Source organism: Athene noctua, chromosome 1, assembly GCF_965140245.1.
Source record: "Athene noctua chromosome 1, bAthNoc1.hap1.1, whole genome shotgun sequence".
NCBI classification, from domain to species: Eukaryota; Metazoa; Chordata; class Aves; order Strigiformes; family Strigidae; genus Athene; species Athene noctua.
Genome location: NC_134037.1, coordinates 85,748,958 through 85,764,636, shown reverse-complemented (window position 1 = coordinate 85,764,636; position 15,679 = coordinate 85,748,958). Strand labels below are relative to the sequence as shown.

The 15,679-nt window shown below is 41.8% G+C and overlaps 2 protein-coding genes across 3 annotated transcripts in view; one reads left to right on the top strand and one right to left on the bottom strand.

Annotated features, from left to right (window-relative positions):
• The window catches only part of HEATR1 (HEAT repeat containing 1), a 39,091-nt gene extending 37,926 nt beyond the window's left edge, over positions 1-1,165 (top strand). For both annotated transcript variants that reach the window (XM_074896795.1, XM_074896794.1), the window contains exons 44-45: positions 393-501; positions 935-1,165. In XM_074896795.1, coding sequence (XP_074752896.1) covers positions 393-501; positions 935-1,023 — 198 coding nt within the window. In that variant the 3' untranslated portion in view covers positions 1,024-1,165. The remainder of the gene's footprint in view (positions 1-392; positions 502-934) is intronic.
• An 850-nt stretch (positions 1,166-2,015) lies between these two features.
• Positions 2,016-15,606, bottom strand: LGALS8 (galectin 8). Its single transcript, XM_074896796.1, has 9 exons — positions 15,489-15,606; positions 13,230-13,366; positions 10,834-10,922; positions 9,901-10,111; positions 9,130-9,246; positions 7,268-7,294; positions 5,787-5,875; positions 3,753-3,918; positions 2,016-3,289 (listed from the first exon to the last, which is right to left on the bottom strand). Exons 2-9 carry the CDS (start codon positions 13,269-13,271, stop codon positions 3,140-3,142), a joined length of 891 nt encoding a protein of 296 aa, XP_074752897.1. The 5' UTR covers positions 13,272-13,366; positions 15,489-15,606; the 3' UTR covers positions 2,016-3,139.
• Positions 15,607-15,679: the final 73 nt, after the last annotated feature.

Sequence of the window (15,679 nt, the reverse complement as noted above, 5' to 3'; positions counted from 1 at the left end):
AAAGACAGTTATTTATCAACCTTCAGACCTGTTTATTATATTGAGTTTTGTCAAGACTCTCCTATTTGACAGCTTATATGTATTTAGGGGGGAGTACTTGGTTTTTCACTGTACTAAGTCCTTCTGATGCAGTGAAACAGTGGCACTGTAACAGGAACTTAGACTGTTATATCAAATAACTTCCAGCAACATACCTGCTTCTTGCAACCTATTTTTCCTTTGACATTATCTTGACCTGGATGTTGAGATTTCAGTTAGCTTAAGACTACTTCCCTTCACTGGGGAAAGCTAGTTTACAAACTTACATGGAAATGAGGGGGGAGTGGCCAGGAGAAAACAGGGAACTGTACAGTAATGTTTGTGTCCTTACAAAGATTATTGTTTCGATTTAGGTCCGATTTGCTGCTCTGCTTGCTTTGGTAGAAGTTGCACAAAAACTGAAGGAGAACTACCTGGTCCTGCTACCAGAATCTATTCCATTCTTAGCTGAGCTCATGGAAGGTAATGTACTGAAACGGCATTAATGAAGGCAGGCAGTTGGTCTACAACCAGGAAAGAATAAGGGGCGCTTACTTCAAAGATTCAGACAGGATGGTTGCTATAATTGCTATAAAATTTTATGAATTGGCATACAGTAGCTTAAACTGTGCAGGATACATTCCATTTTGGTTTGCATCCAACACACTCCTAAAATCCAGTTAAATTACGGTAGTTTCTTCAGTGTTCTTGCCTGTATGTATCTCCCCAGTTGCATGTTTTAGATCAGTGTTCCAGTAGAAGTAATTTGCTTAAGTCCTGAGTCCCAAAAGATTTCAAACAATTATTTCATACCTGGTGTTTGAAGACAGTTCTAGCCTTGATGAGTGATGAAGCATTTCCAGGATAGCTTTGTAATCACTACTCTCCATAATTCCTGCTTTATTTCTTTTTCTAGATGAATGTGAAGAAGTTGAACAGCAGTGTCAGAAGACAATTCAACAGCTAGAAGTAATTTTGGGAGAACCACTCCAAAGCTACTTCTGAGTTTATCCCCTCTCTTTTCAAATTTGTCTGAACTGGGTTAGCTTCATACATTTAAGTATTAGAGGCGAACCGTCATACTAATTTTTATCAGAGCTAAGATCTTAATTTCGTAATAAAATATTCTAAAAGTCTGGCTTTATCATTTCTGGGTGGTCAGGGGACTTTCTATATGACTTTTCCTTAACTGCTGTTTTCTTAACAGTGGGAAACTAGAGCAAGCTATAAGCAAATTCTGGTAGCTGGGCACAGAGTGACAACATGCCAGATTGACTGAATTCCACAAGCCCTGTGGAAAGGCTGTCATGCTCCAGCATAAGCATGGTACTTGCTGGACCCAGTCTTTAAGGACTGCTACTGATTAGCTTATTATTCACCTGAAGATCATGATGAAATTGCTTGCTAGGTTGAATTTAACAAAAAGCTCACCACCTTTGCAGCAGTAGGTGCTGGTGCATTACACTCAAACTCTGTACAGTATGGTTTAAAATGTGACTGATTAGAACCAACATGATAAAGAAGCTAACCTTACATCCCATCAGGTGCTGGGAATAGGCCTCTCTGTTCAGGGTGCAGCATGTCATGCAGATCCCATCTGCGGAAAGGTGACCCCACTGTGGTCATCTGTGCTCTTACAGGATTTTCTTAAAAGAAAACAACTGTTAATCATGTTGGCTGTCAAACAAAACCAATGTTCATATGAGAACTCCCTGCTGAACAATTAGATAAAGGCAAGGACACAGGTGCTGTAACTGCCATTCCTGAGTGGGAGGTGCCTGCCAGCTACATTTATCTTGCAGCCCAGGAGTAGGTGCACAACACTGTCCTGAAGGCCACACCAGCACAGCTGAGGCTACTCAGGTTAACTGGTCTGTGGATTGCTAACTCCTTGATGTGAAATGGGCCTCAGGATTCACTGTGCCACCTTGGAGATACTGGTAAGATAACTGAAACAAGACAAAATATAGACTAAAAAGTGATCATAGCAACTTAGCTACACTTGGAGAAAAGCGGAGTTCACATTTTTATTTATGCTTTTTAAACATTAAATATGGTTACTTTTCTTAAGCAGTCTTTTAGGGTACAGCTTCTTCTTGAAATTGCTTCACTCTTAGCAGCTGCTAACATAAGTAGGAACAGCCCTCAGGCATGCATTGACAGCCAGTAGCAACTTATTTTTAAAGAGTATAAAAATTAAGACTGACATTTGTACAGAAAACAGTGAATAAAACAGCTTGTTTCAGACATATAGTATTTTAATGCAAGACTGAAAAAGGATCCATTCTCTGTTCCACTGATGAGTATCCAAGTCATGGGTTCACACTCCCATTTTTTAAAAAACAAACATCCACTTCAGTCTCTGAACACTTTCAACTCAGGAGCTATTTCAGATCAAACAAGTTTTCAACGGTTCATGCAACTGGAATGACCTATATCATTTTCATTTGTTTCACCTCAGAAAACTAAAAGCTAGAAGTGTTGCTGTATGTTTGATTTAATCTTACAATTTAATCACTTACAAGCAGGAGGTGACATAACCATGAGTGTTAGAGAAGGTACTACTGCAGCAGCAGGCCATCATCAAATTCCTTCTTGCCTTTTGTTAGAACTGATGAGTCGACTGTTTGCTTAATCCAGCCTCAGGAAAAAGTTGCTAATATAAATTTAAGAAGCAGAAAAGTATATTTCATTATTCTATTTTAAATGAATTATCAATGTCCCTTTTGGTGTGGATAACCATATCTTCAGATCCTATTTCAGTCTTGTTTCTACTTCACAATACTGAATCTATGCTATCAAGGAACGCCGAGTTTAACTTAAACATACCAAGTGCAACTGTTAGACACAGTATGATGCAGCATCTTCATATTGCTAGGTTTAGTAATACAGGAGATTTATCTCAGCAAACACTTACTTAGCTTGCCACAATACTGTAAAATAGATGGGCATTTAACCTCATGGTTAGTAGTTCTGGTACTCACCTAACTCAGAGAGGCAGACACAGAAGCCTAGATAGATAAAGGCAGGCTCAGCACAAGTCAGTGCCTGTTTGTACTTGACAAGGAGGCACCTGTCATTATAAGAACAGTTTTATTTTTTTAGTAGTGAGTGAAAAGAACTACGCCCTCCTCACATCTAATATTTTAATATCTCCTGAGATTTCCACTTTGTTGATCTTTCCCAGTTGTTTAAAACGATGCTTGTACTCCAGCATGTGAACACCATTAACAGCAACTCTGAACCCGTGGGCATCACAGAAAATGATCAGCTGAAAAGCAAGAAAAGAAACAGTTAAGTTTTAAGCCCTAGTAAGACATGAAAAACAACCTGATGATCCAGCCAAGACTTGGGCAAGCTCTGCTTCTGTTACAAAGAATGTTTCATGCAAAAGAAACATTTAAAAGGCTGGAACTTCAATAAAGTTCATAGAATAACTGAAGTTGGAAGAGACGCACAAGGATCATCAAGTCCAACTCAATTCAGTTAAAATTCATCCTGAGCACTGGCTGAATTCCTGCAACTATTTAAAAAGAAAATTGCCATTGAAACCAAGTCACTTCTCTGCTCCCTGTGGTCCCACTTAATCCTAAATATTCTCAAGACACTGAAATGCAGGAATGGCAAGCAGTTTTATTTAAATCTGTATTAGTGACATGACATTTAAGCACTACTGCTAATCCTTTCGGCAGAATTACCAGTCTGAGTCTATGCTATGTTTCGGTTAATCTTACCTCAAAGTACATCCCTGGACTGAAAGGGAAGTTGCTAATTTCTTTTTCTTCTTCTCCCCAGCTGTCACGAAGGTATGAGTTTCTTACAAAAACTTTATTTTTCACACGGGGATTCAGATGTAATGCAATGTCCTTTGAGTCACTTGGTTTCAGATCTATTGCAAAGCTGGAAGATATTTTTTAAAAGTTTACTATACCAAGGGTTTATAAACATGATGTAGTTAGTCCATGCTATTTACCAAGTCCTTAGCCAATACTGAGAATTTTCTGGACCACGATTCACCTGAAGAACCAAGCAGGCAGTTAACATGCATTTGTCTCCTTCACACAAAAACCTTTGCTGGAGGCAGCACATGCAGAACATGACCCTGCTAGATCTGCTTCATCACTCACAGCTTTCTGTTCATGTCTCGGCAAGGAGGTACTGAGCCAAGCAGGCCAAGTGCTACTCGCCTACAGCGCTAAGAACGTATGGTGCTACTTGCTCCACCATCTCTTTCTCCTAACTTGGGCAGTGGAGAGTGGGAGGCTTTGTTTTATCTAAAAACATTATATTCGTTCTGCCAACGAAGAGTTAGACTCCAAGGAAAAGTTTGAGGATTCTCTCCATACATTTAAAATTGGTGGGACACCATGCACATAAAGTGTTAATCTGTAGGCAGCATAGCTCTGCCCAGGCTGAACGAATACGCTTACAATCTTAAGACATGTCCACCACACAGGGTTCCTAAATGGGAGCTTGAATGCTTCAACCTGTGGCAAAGACCTCACTGCATTTGAAGAGGAAATATTCCTCCCCTCCAATTAACTCCAGCTGTCAGGTTATTTCCCTCCTTTGAGAAATCTAGAATTGCTTACCCCAGATACAAAATATAGCAACAGCTACACTTCCAAGCTGTGAAGTCCTCTTTTTTGCTGAGAAAAAGGAACATCTACAACTGTGTGAACTGAGTGAAAGACATTAAATAACTTATAAACTCTATAAAAATCTATACATTTAAAATCACAAAGAGCGGGCAACCTTCAGTGCTTTAACTAACACCCAAATGCCCCTTCACGCTTATAAGCGGTGCATTCAGCACTTGAAATGTCCTAACAAGCTTTTCAAGCCAAAAGAAGGAAAACAAATCCTACTATCTAAGTATTAATTATCCTGTCCAATTTAATGCCCATTCAAACTTTGTTGATGAGATTTCTAGACCTTGGGTTCCAGTATTAATATGAACTCTTGAGTGCTGTTCAGCTGCAGGGAAGATATGTGCTCTGAGGAAACAGGAGGGCAATGCATACACACAATGTAAAAAAGCCTGCTTCTCATCATTTGCACTAACCACTTCATTTTTAGGCATGTTTCTGCAGAGTCAAAACCACCCTTCAAGCAAAGGGCATGCTGAAGCACAGATATTTCTTCAGCTCCATTCTGACCATGTGGCACTCCCTTTTCTTCTCCCCTCTTTAAATCGTTGGGAAAATGTCTTCTTCACAACCTATTGTTCCTAATTTGCTATCAAAATTATAGCTCATACTCCCCTACCAGCTTTCATCACTCAGCTGTTGTCAGTTAGGCACCTTCATGCTTATACAGTCCCCAAGGATGCTGTCCAAGAAATATTCAGAGAAACGTTAACATGCAGCATTTAAGCACACTGGCAACTCATCTAACTCACTCATCTTCCATCTACTTCGCCAGTTCCCTTCCTCTTGGATCTTTTTAGAATAAAAGCTGTCTTTGTACGATGTGTGCACTCACATGCCTCGCACAATGAAAACCCTGAACAGACACAAGGTCTTGTGAACGATGAACATTTAATAGGTAAAACACTCAGGTTTTACCTTCACTTTTCACAGCAGAGCTGCTTTTTTAAGTCCTCTCTAAAGCGGTATCCTGCAGGTTCCCCAGAAAAGCGCACTGAAGTTTCAGATGATTCCAGATGCAAAGTTGCAAGTGAATATGGATATACTGAGGCAATGGAAAAGCCTCCTCATTCTCAAGAGCAGCGCAGTTAAATAGCAGAAAAATTCTGTAACACTTACCTCTTTGCGTTTTTATTCACCTCTCCTTTAATGAGAACTGTGCATCCTACACAAAGTGCAGCATCAAGATTCCAAACGTAAGGAACCTCCTGGAAGTACATCACCAGTAAAAATTTTGACTGTGATTTACTTTTTTCAATATACAAGCTGAGCTCTACTATAACAGGAAGAAATCTAGCCTACAATTGCAAATCTGCACTTACAGCTAAAGTTAACCCTACCAACAGATTCTGGGATACTAATACTATAGCAGAAAAGTTAACACTGTGATAAATGTATCCATGTGTTGGGTTTTTGTCCTTAGACTACCACCTTGGGTTCAAAATAAACACTACTTACAACTACTTCTGCCACCAGTAATGGTGGAAGGAGAGTAGAAAGAAAATGAAAAAAAAAAAAAAGTAAGCACAAAACTCCCTCTACTAATTTAAATTATATGTTACATAATTATTTGGATACACACATCCCAACCTCTCCTCTTGGAAAGTTTCAGTTATGCTTTAAGGAATAAGACTCATGCGAGGTGTGTATCCCACTGCTGCACAAGTACCAGAAGTAGGGCCACTGAGTATTCTGCCCTCCTGACACCAGTTCATAATGGTAGATAGAGCAAGTATTTTACTTGCCTTTTTTTTCCTGTTGTGTTAGAAGTTATTTTGATCAGGGAAAATGAGCGAATGGAGGAGTACTTCAGCTTTATTCTTTTGTTGAAGTCCACCACTTGCAAATGACAATATTGCATGTTATTTGGTTTTGAAAAAAGAAGACTGAAGAAGGCAGACTGTCAAGTGACAAGGCAACTAAAATCATGGCACTCACTGCAACTGCACCTTCTCCACAGATGCTATTTATACACATTCCTGGTTTCCAACCCCTTTTCAGTTTGAACATGGTCCTTACTCCAGTCTGGATACTGACCACCTGTACAGCTTTTTGCTAAAAGATGAGCACCCCTTCCATCTATGCTCCATGCTAGCTGGGTGCAAGTTCTAACCCTAAGGTGCGATGCTTGCATCCAGCCACCTGAAGCATATTCAGGATATGCATGGATCTGTCAGCAAGAGGAAGATGTAGTCAGACAGATTCTGAGATACACACATTAACATAAGGCCAGCTGGTGTAATATGACTGCAGATTACTTTTGTTTTGCAGGTATTCCGTAAGGCAGAGGAAAGTAAGTATGTTTATTTGAAAAAAAAAGTTTTGATGTGATTTGGTTCTTCAAAACTTCAGGTACCTCACTTTCTATTTCTCTGTTTATGGCTGTGAATGCTGTGTTTATCTTTTGGGTTTTCTAAACAATTTAACAAATAGCTTCACTTCTACTAGCAGCAGCAAAGAGGATTACTCTCTAAAAAACCTCACTGATGATCATCTCAATTCCCTTGTTCTGTGCATGCTTTTTCATGAATAATTGAGATCTTTTTATTTTGATCTTTTTTACTCTTCACATTTGCCACAAGTCTACAAGAGACACTTACAAATTGTGAGCCATCTGGCATTTCCACCTGCAAGAGAAAGCAAACATTAACTAGCTTATCAGACAACAGGGAGATTCACTCAACCTTTTACAAAGATAAGTACATTTTCTGTGTTTATCTTTGTTACTCCTAGAGATGATGACTGAGAACTTTGTAAAGATTGCAGAAAGAGAGGTATTTGGATGCCACTGCTAACATCATAGCACTTTAACATAAAGTTGGTTTAGAACCATATGAGGATCTGTGCTTCTTTGAAGCATGAACTGTTAACATGGAAATCCAGAGCTATGGTAAATAAAGACAGCCAAACCCTTACAAACCCAGGAAAAGTCCTGAAGATCAATTGTTGAAGCCAAATCGAGATTTCTAGACCACCTCATTACAGTTAGAGTCTTTATTTAACAGTCAGAGCACTGTTAAGCCCTTACCCTCTGAGGGTACCCACTGAGCCTTCCTCACTGGGGTAGGAATACCAGCAGGGCAGGTCCATGCATGGGGTCTTGGGATTCTAAGCAGCCCCCTGCATCCCCGTCTCTTCCCATGGGAAGGACAGATGAGCAACATGGCCATGCAGAGATACAATTCCAGCCTAACCCTGGCAGACTCTGTCTTCAGCCTGTTTGTTTCAATACAAGCCTCCATCTTCCTCCTCGGAAGAGTATATTAGAAGCAAAGACAAAAAGGGAAAAATTGCCTTTCTCCACTCCTCTTCCCCAAAGGATACAGCATCAGCAACCACAGACTAAAGCAACCGTGTTGTTTCGTGCTTGCGACAGAAACCAACATACAGCACCTGCTTGCCCCCAAGCTCTTCTCAGAGTCAGTCCTCCAAGACCAAGACTCAGACAGCTTTGAAGTAACACTATTCTGGCAGCATGCCCAAGGCCAAGTAATGGAGACCATAAAAGTCTGTACACAGGCTTTGCAAATGATCAGTGAGTAGATATATCTCTAAAGCTTAGACCCATTCCACTCGGGCCCAAATCCCCACCTTCTATCAATAGTTATTCGTCTGCTGACCTGAGTTAGACCCGATGTTTGGCAGCAAGAGACTCAAGCTTTGCCCACAATGTAGTGAGGATGGGACAGAACAGACGCAGAATATTACACAGGAGTAGGTAGGCCACCTTAACAAGTGGCAAGAAGAAAGGGAAAAGGCATTCACCTTCTGTATCTCCCTAGAACTTATCACCTTCCACTTCTGGTCTAAAGTCTCACCCTCCCAGAGCAGAAGAATCTCTCTTCCTGCACAGGGGAATATGTTATTCAACTGCTCCCTGTTGGTTTACTTTCTCTAGCAGAGCTGGCAGCTGAGAGGAAGCACAGCACTGCATTCACTTTGAATTCACTGCAGTTTAGTCCAAGTGCAAATCAAGCCACAAAGTCTTCATGAAAGGATACCTCTTCTCACCCCCCAAAAATAAAAGTACACTCCTCCTCCTCAATTCATTCAACAACTCAAGTCATTTTAGCAGAAAGACCAGGGTTATGTGCACAAGCAGTTAGAGCTGTGGCTGAACTTAGTATTCAGTGTTTCTAAACAACAATAATTCACTTTGGAGCTACTGCAAATATTTGAAGTCTAATCCATCCCTAGATCCAATCAATTCTTATACCATCCGTCCTGTTAACTAAGTAAGAGGTAAACTTTGTCACCCTTTAGCCCCTAACCTCAAGACTAAAACAGGAAGACAGAGATCCTCACACGACACTCACATGTTGAAACACAGGGAAAAAAATCATTTGCAAACTGATGTTAAACTGCGCAGCTGCTTTTCTTTACCTCCTTTTCACCATAAATCCTACTCTGCAGTTCAACAAGACAGAGAAAAGGAAACAAGTCAGCTCTCTATGTAACTTACATTAGAAACAAAATCTATAGTTTTGATCTGCACTTTGCCGTATATTCCAAGAGTATCTATTTTTCTAAGGCTCACTCTGTGGTTGTAGAGCAGCAAGTGCTTCTTGTTTACAGTCACCTAAAGAGACAGGAAACAAAAAAGGAAAATTGTATTAAACATAGACTACTCCAGCCATGTATCAAATTGTATGCATGTATCTCTGTTTCACACTGGTTGGTCCAGAAGGAGGAAGTATCCTAGAAACTTCAGAGCAACTAAGTTCAGCTCATCCATGATTCAGTCCCTCTTTTCATCACTATTAGGGAGATTCATTTGCCTACACTAAAATTTGCATTTCACACTTTTTGCCTCTATCACCTGCTCATTTACCAACGTAGTATTACCAATCTAATAGACTCTACTATTGCAGTCTAACAGAGCAAGACAAATACACCTCACATTTTTCCTCCAAGAGGACTGTCCTACACTAGACAAAAAACAGGCTTATCCTAAGGTCAGCACTTTGAGCTAAGAAGGGAAGGGTGGAGTACCCATTAGCTGTGACAGGAAGTTACTCACTTACTCATCCAACTTAAAGGGAAACAATACATAATTAAAGGTCTGATTTACTTAGCATGGCTTTAAAGAAAAACTTCTAAACTTTTCTGTAGTTAGACTATACCTAGGTAACAGAGAAACCAAGGCTTCCAACTATTTATTTTAAGTATACAAAATAACTCTCTCTTATTGGCCTGACAACCGAGTATAGATAAAGAATTGACCCAGACTCACCTGGAATTTATCCTTTAAAACCGTGATAACAATCTCAAATGACTCCCCTTTTTTAAAGGGCATCTCGTAAGTGATCTCCTCCCAGCCCCATTTTTCCCTCTCTAGAGTGTTGCAAACAATGCAGCCAGACCTTCTGAAGCGGGGGTTGAAGTGAAATGCCACATCAGCTCGAGGCTCTGTACTGCTGCCACACTGTAAATCCACCTGGAATCTAATCATAAAAATAAGACAAACCACATTCAGGTCAGTCTGTCAAAAAAATCACCTATAAGTTCCATACACTTGTGTTTTACTGTGGAGCCTCAGAACAGGCAGATATGACGTGTTGTTGGATAAGTTAAAAAACCAAACATATTCATCCAACTCCTACACATTTGTGAAAGGTTGTCCCATGATTTATTACAATGAACTAAAATATTTAAGTATTTCTTTAATGGCCATCATTCATATCATGAAAGGTCCTCACTGTGTTCACCATCTTACCTCCCATCACCTTCAGCAGAGTAACTAAACGAACCTTGGGGAAAGTCAGGTAACAGAACCCCCGTACTGGGCACGTGCACTAGTCCCTACCTCCTTATCCCAGTTTCAGTTAATTCCTTCACACAACACATTCAGTTATCAATTTTGTTAGTCTCAGATAACCTCTTTAGACAAGGAGATATATGCTATGACAGGGAAAAAAAAAATTGCCAAAGCAGACAAAGCAAAAGAGAGAAGAGAGGATCAACAGAAAACAAAAAATCAGTTCATCCTCCACTTCTTATCACAAAGCTTTCATTAACCCCTTCAGCCTGCATTCATTTTGATGCTATCACAAGGATTTAGATCAAGTCTTTGTGTACCATCATAAGTAGGACCCCTGGAAACATTTTATCCATTACATTCTTGTTCACATGGTGACACTGCAAAAAGTGACACTGTAGCCACTACCTGTCTGCATCATCAGGAACAGTCCCATGTATCACAATCATATTTCCAGGAACAAGGCCACCATGTATTGTCTCAACATATGGAATGGTCTAGAAGAGGGTGGAAAAAAAAATAAATTCAAATAACATTTTGTGATGGAGGAAAAAAATCCACAGTAGTTTAAAAAATAATATTCTAATACTTAGTTAGATCTAACACATTTAAAGAAACACAACTAGCATTTAATTTAAAAGAAACAGTAGAAAAGCACTTAAACACCCACCACAAGAGGAAGGAAAAACCCAGCCTATTTTTTTCCTATAAAAACCAAGCTTGTCAGATAAAACGAAAACTAAAATTTCCAGCCTCCATTCCTAGCTCTCAAATGAAGAGTGGTAATATTTTATTGCCTCACTTTTAATAAAGAGGATTCACTTCAAATTAGGTCATTGCCAAGGGCTGACCATTAATCAGCCCTTTGCTGGTAGCAGAAGACACCTTCCACAACACTTCTGATCCCAGACTACAGTAGCTGCCTTTTGCTTGTTCTTGCTCCAGTTCGGAAAACAGTGACAGGAAGAGACTGTGTCACAGAATGTCTTCGCAGTTAAAAACTACGTGATAAACACAACAAAATACCTCATCCTACTGAGCTAAGAACTGCAAGGTGCACTGAAATAGCCCTGTTCTTGGTCTTTATGATATCTACAATAAGCAATCTGGCTCAAAGCCTGCCTATCTTTTCTTCCATATCAATAACTGAAGAAGGTAACACATGCACATTATGCTAAACTGAAGTGGCAGCATGGTAGGAGTTGTTAAGCCATGGAGAGGACATGTCAGTTAAAATAAAAGCCACACACACACCAACACAGCGCTCTGGCAAAGGCTCAGACATGCTGACAGAAGTCCTACCCTGACCTAGAGCTGATGCACCCAGCACTTCAGGGAGGGAAGGGGAGCACCTTAAGAGAAAACTGTGGAAGTTCACAGGAGACCGACTTGAAGCAAAGCTAGAAGTCTGCATCTCATCACCTGTGCTTTAGATTAAAAAAGGAAATATAAGGTGGCACATGTTGCATTTGCTCTGGTTAGCAGACAAAAATTTCTGCCAAGGTTGTTTTCTGGATTTTTTTCCCAAAAAAATCCCTGGTCTGTGGAATAGTGTATAAGATTTTAGGACATTTTTGAAATGAAAGATCAGTTGCAAATAAGAGTTTCAGTAATTTAACAACAAAAAAAAATGAACAGACTGGAAATACTATTCTTGAATGGATTATTGGACCATAAAAGGACAAGCTGAGATTTTTATTTTTTTACTATCTATATATATTATCATGGAAAACCAGATGATGTGAAAAGCTGATACATTTGCTGACACATATTCTTGTGAATTTTTGAGGAGGGTAAGGGGAATGACAGCAAAAATTGTCTAAATCCAGAGTGTCGACCATTTCTGCCAGAAGATACACATCCTTTTCTACCCTCTCGCCACTTCCCTTCTCAGCTATCCACACATTGCACAAAACTTCATTTGCAAACACCAGGGTCACTGGAAGAAAGGAGGAAGGGGTCAGGGAAGGGTGTGCTGGAGCAGACACACCCCTCGCTGCAGCCTGTGGCGAGAGGGCAGGCTGTGCCCCTGCAGCCCATGAGGGTCCATGGTGGAGCAGATGCCCACCTGCAGCCCATGGAGGACGCCACGCTGGAGCAGGAGCCTGTGCCTGATAAGAAGGCTGGGACTCTGTGGGAAGCCTGTACTTCAGCAGTTTGTTGCTGGGAGGACTGCCTGCATGGGAGGGACCCACACTGGAGCAGTTCAGGAAGAGCTGCAGCCCATGGGAGGGACTCATGTTGGAAAAAGTTCATGGAGGACTGTCTCCCGTGGGAGGGACCCCACGCTGGAGCAGGAGGAGGAGTGTGAGGAGTCCTCCCACTGAAGAGGAAGGAGCAGCAGAGACAATGTGTGATGAACTGACTGCAACCCCCATTCCCTGTCCCCCTGTACTGCTGCAGAGGAAGAGGTAGAGAAATCGGGAGCAAACCTGAGCCCAGGAAGAAGGGAGGGGTGGGGGAACGTGGTTCTATTTCTCACTGTCCTACTCTGATTGTTAAATTAAGTTGCAGTGGTGATGGTGTTTGAATGAAATCGATGTTCTTTTTTTCTTCCCCTAAAAAGTCTGTCTTTTGCCATAATAGGGGGTGTGTCATCTCTCCCTGTCCTTATCTCAATTCCAGAGCCTTTTGTTTTTATTTTTTCCTTCCCATTTCTGAGCAAGCAGCTTCCTGGTGCTCAGTTGCCCTCTGGGCTCAAACCACAACAACCCCTCACTGTGCAAAACAGTACAAGTACTTTTGACATAAAACAGCAAAGTCTCATTTCCCAAGGAAGAAATTGTTGACATGACAGGAGTTACCGGGTTACTGACTGTCTTCCCCAGTTCAGCCAAGGATGCCATCTTCCCTCCTCCAGTTTAAGTTTGTCAGTTTTGTTGAATACTGCTGGAGCGTATTTAAAGGACACACTGGTCAGGCAGCAACAAAGGAGGGATCCCTTCAAAAAAACCAAAACTTTTAATTAGAAAGAAACAAAGTGACACTACATGAAGTGAAACCCTCCAACATATAACTTCAAACAGCACAAGAAACGATGCAAACATCTTCCCTTTCCAAGAAATTTGCTGGAGTTTTGAAATATGAAAATTAAAGGCTTGCTTAAAGAAATAAGGTGCCACTGTAACAAGGGATAGTGCGCACAGGTAGACAAAGTCAGAAGTAGCTTCCCAAGATTACATACACTGAGACAGACTCCAACGTAAAAATAATCATTGTACAGGGGAACACTGGTAACTCAGTGCCCCTCAGCTGGGCCCTAATAGCTCTCCATTTGGAGCTGACCCCTGCCTGCAGACAGGGAAAAGATACACAGTACAAAAGCAGTTTTTCCAAGACAACCAACCAACTATTTCTGTTTCCTTTAACACTTTCTGTGCTATCCCCAGATTTCCCAAGGCAGACAAGCCCTAGGGGATGAACTTGCTCCAGTTTTATCTTACATAAAGAGATACAAGGCAAAGACGTACCAGGGAAGCAAAGGGCATTTTATGTTTCTTCCTCCAGCACATACAATCCCTGAACTCCACAAATAACTACAGGAGTTTGTAAAACTTGCATTAAATTCTCAGTATTAATAAGAAATGGAACAACAGCACATGAGTATAACCAGCTACACTGTAATTTCTTTAACAAATCTTCTAATGAAGTTACCAAAATTCAGGGCACAATTGAAACTGCTAAGTAATTATTTCTTGCACATTCTGGAGAAACAGCTTAATAGCATGCAAACTGTGTGGTGATGACAGGCAGACAGGAAAAAGTCAAAGGTGAGGGTTATAGCATCATTACTATGTGACAACCGCTAGCAACATTAGAAGAAAACCAAAAAAGCAATAAAAACGCCACCAAAAACCACAAGCAAAGAAAGACCCAAGGTCTGTGACCTGTTCCACAAGGCCCTGGGATTAATCTTCTAAAATGATTCAACAATAGTGGCACATTGCAACATCTGGCTTATCTTGTGGGAGATTTGGGGCAGAAGGTCTCCCACCAAAGACCAGAATGCAGTCCAGAGAACATAAGGTGCCTATACTGTATAACTGTTTTGCCCCTTTGACCTTCTCATGGGATACTGCCACCAATTTGCAACAGGAACGTGCAAAGGCAGGCAAATTTCATTGTTTTCATTTTTAAAAGGAGGGAATCAAGACCAAAGCAAGCGATAATTCTGCTTATAGCACTGGAAATTGCCACAGCAGACCCAAGAAAATTAAACCCAGACCTACAGTTCAGTGTCCAGCACCTGAACTTCCCCGGGTGTGCAACAGCAGCTAGGTCCTGCTGAAAAAGAATCCTGGAACAAAACTGTCAGTCTTGGCAGACCAGGTGGCACTATGGCAAAGTGATGGGTTGAGGGTTTTTTTTGTTTGGTTATTACGTGGGGTTTTTTTAATTGAAAAGGTCATAACAACGAGGGAAAGCTGCAATTCCGGCTCTGTTTTTGACAAAACAAGGAGATGGGTGTGCAACTGCAAGGTTCTCCTGTCACCTTCTGTCAGAGGAACCACTGTCAGCACATTACACCAAATCTTAAGTCTGCAACACTTTAACTTGAGGTTTCCTGACTATACTTTTAGAATTGAAAACGATATGTATGCCTTCTTGTTGTTTCACACATTACAAAGCAGACGAAAACGTCTTCGATAAAAGGAAAGCAAAAAGGCCAAGCACCAGCTGTCCCACTGTGACATGCAGAAAATGTCTTTCAAGAGGGCAACTCACGTTAGGCTTTATCATCAAAGCTAGATTTTACACCAAGGCAAACATGACTTCTGCAAAGGGAAGACGCGAGATACTTTCTGGATATCGGCAGGCAATTAAAGTACAAAACACCAGTGCCGTCCCCCTGCCCCCGGCCATAAACCCTACACTACCGCAGGGCAGAAGGACAGAGAAGCCTCGGACACTTCAGCCTGGAGGTGCCCCGGCTCCACAGAGCGCCTCCTCCGGCCGGCCCGGCCCCCCGGGGCAGCCCCTTCTCCCCGGCAGGCTGACACACGCCGGGCGGCTAGCACTGCTTTTACCCCCCGGGGTGCTCCCTCTTCATCCGCTCGACCTACCTCCGTGACTAGCAGCGCCTGGACACCCGCGGGCCGAGCCGGGCCGGCGCCGCCATCGCCCCCCGCCAGCGGCTGCCGCTCCGCGCCCGGCCTGGCCCCGCCCAACGGCTTCCGGGGCCGGGACCCGGCCCCGGCCCCGGCCCCGGCCCCGGCAGCCCCGGCCCTGGCCCCGGCGGCCCCGGCCCCGGCTG

Coding starts and splice junctions, on each gene's coding strand:
- LGALS8 (XM_074896796.1), bottom strand. CDS start 13,271: ATGGCATCCTTGGCTGAACTGGGGAAGACAGTCAGTAACCCG. Junction 10,923..13,229: donor GGAAGACAGTCAGTAACCCG/GTAACTCCTGTC, acceptor ACCCTCTTCTAG/ACCATTCCATATGTTGAGAC. Junction 9,247..9,900: donor TTTTAAAGGATAAATTCCAG/GTGAGTCTGGGT, acceptor CTGTCTCTTTAG/GTGACTGTAAACAAGAAGCA.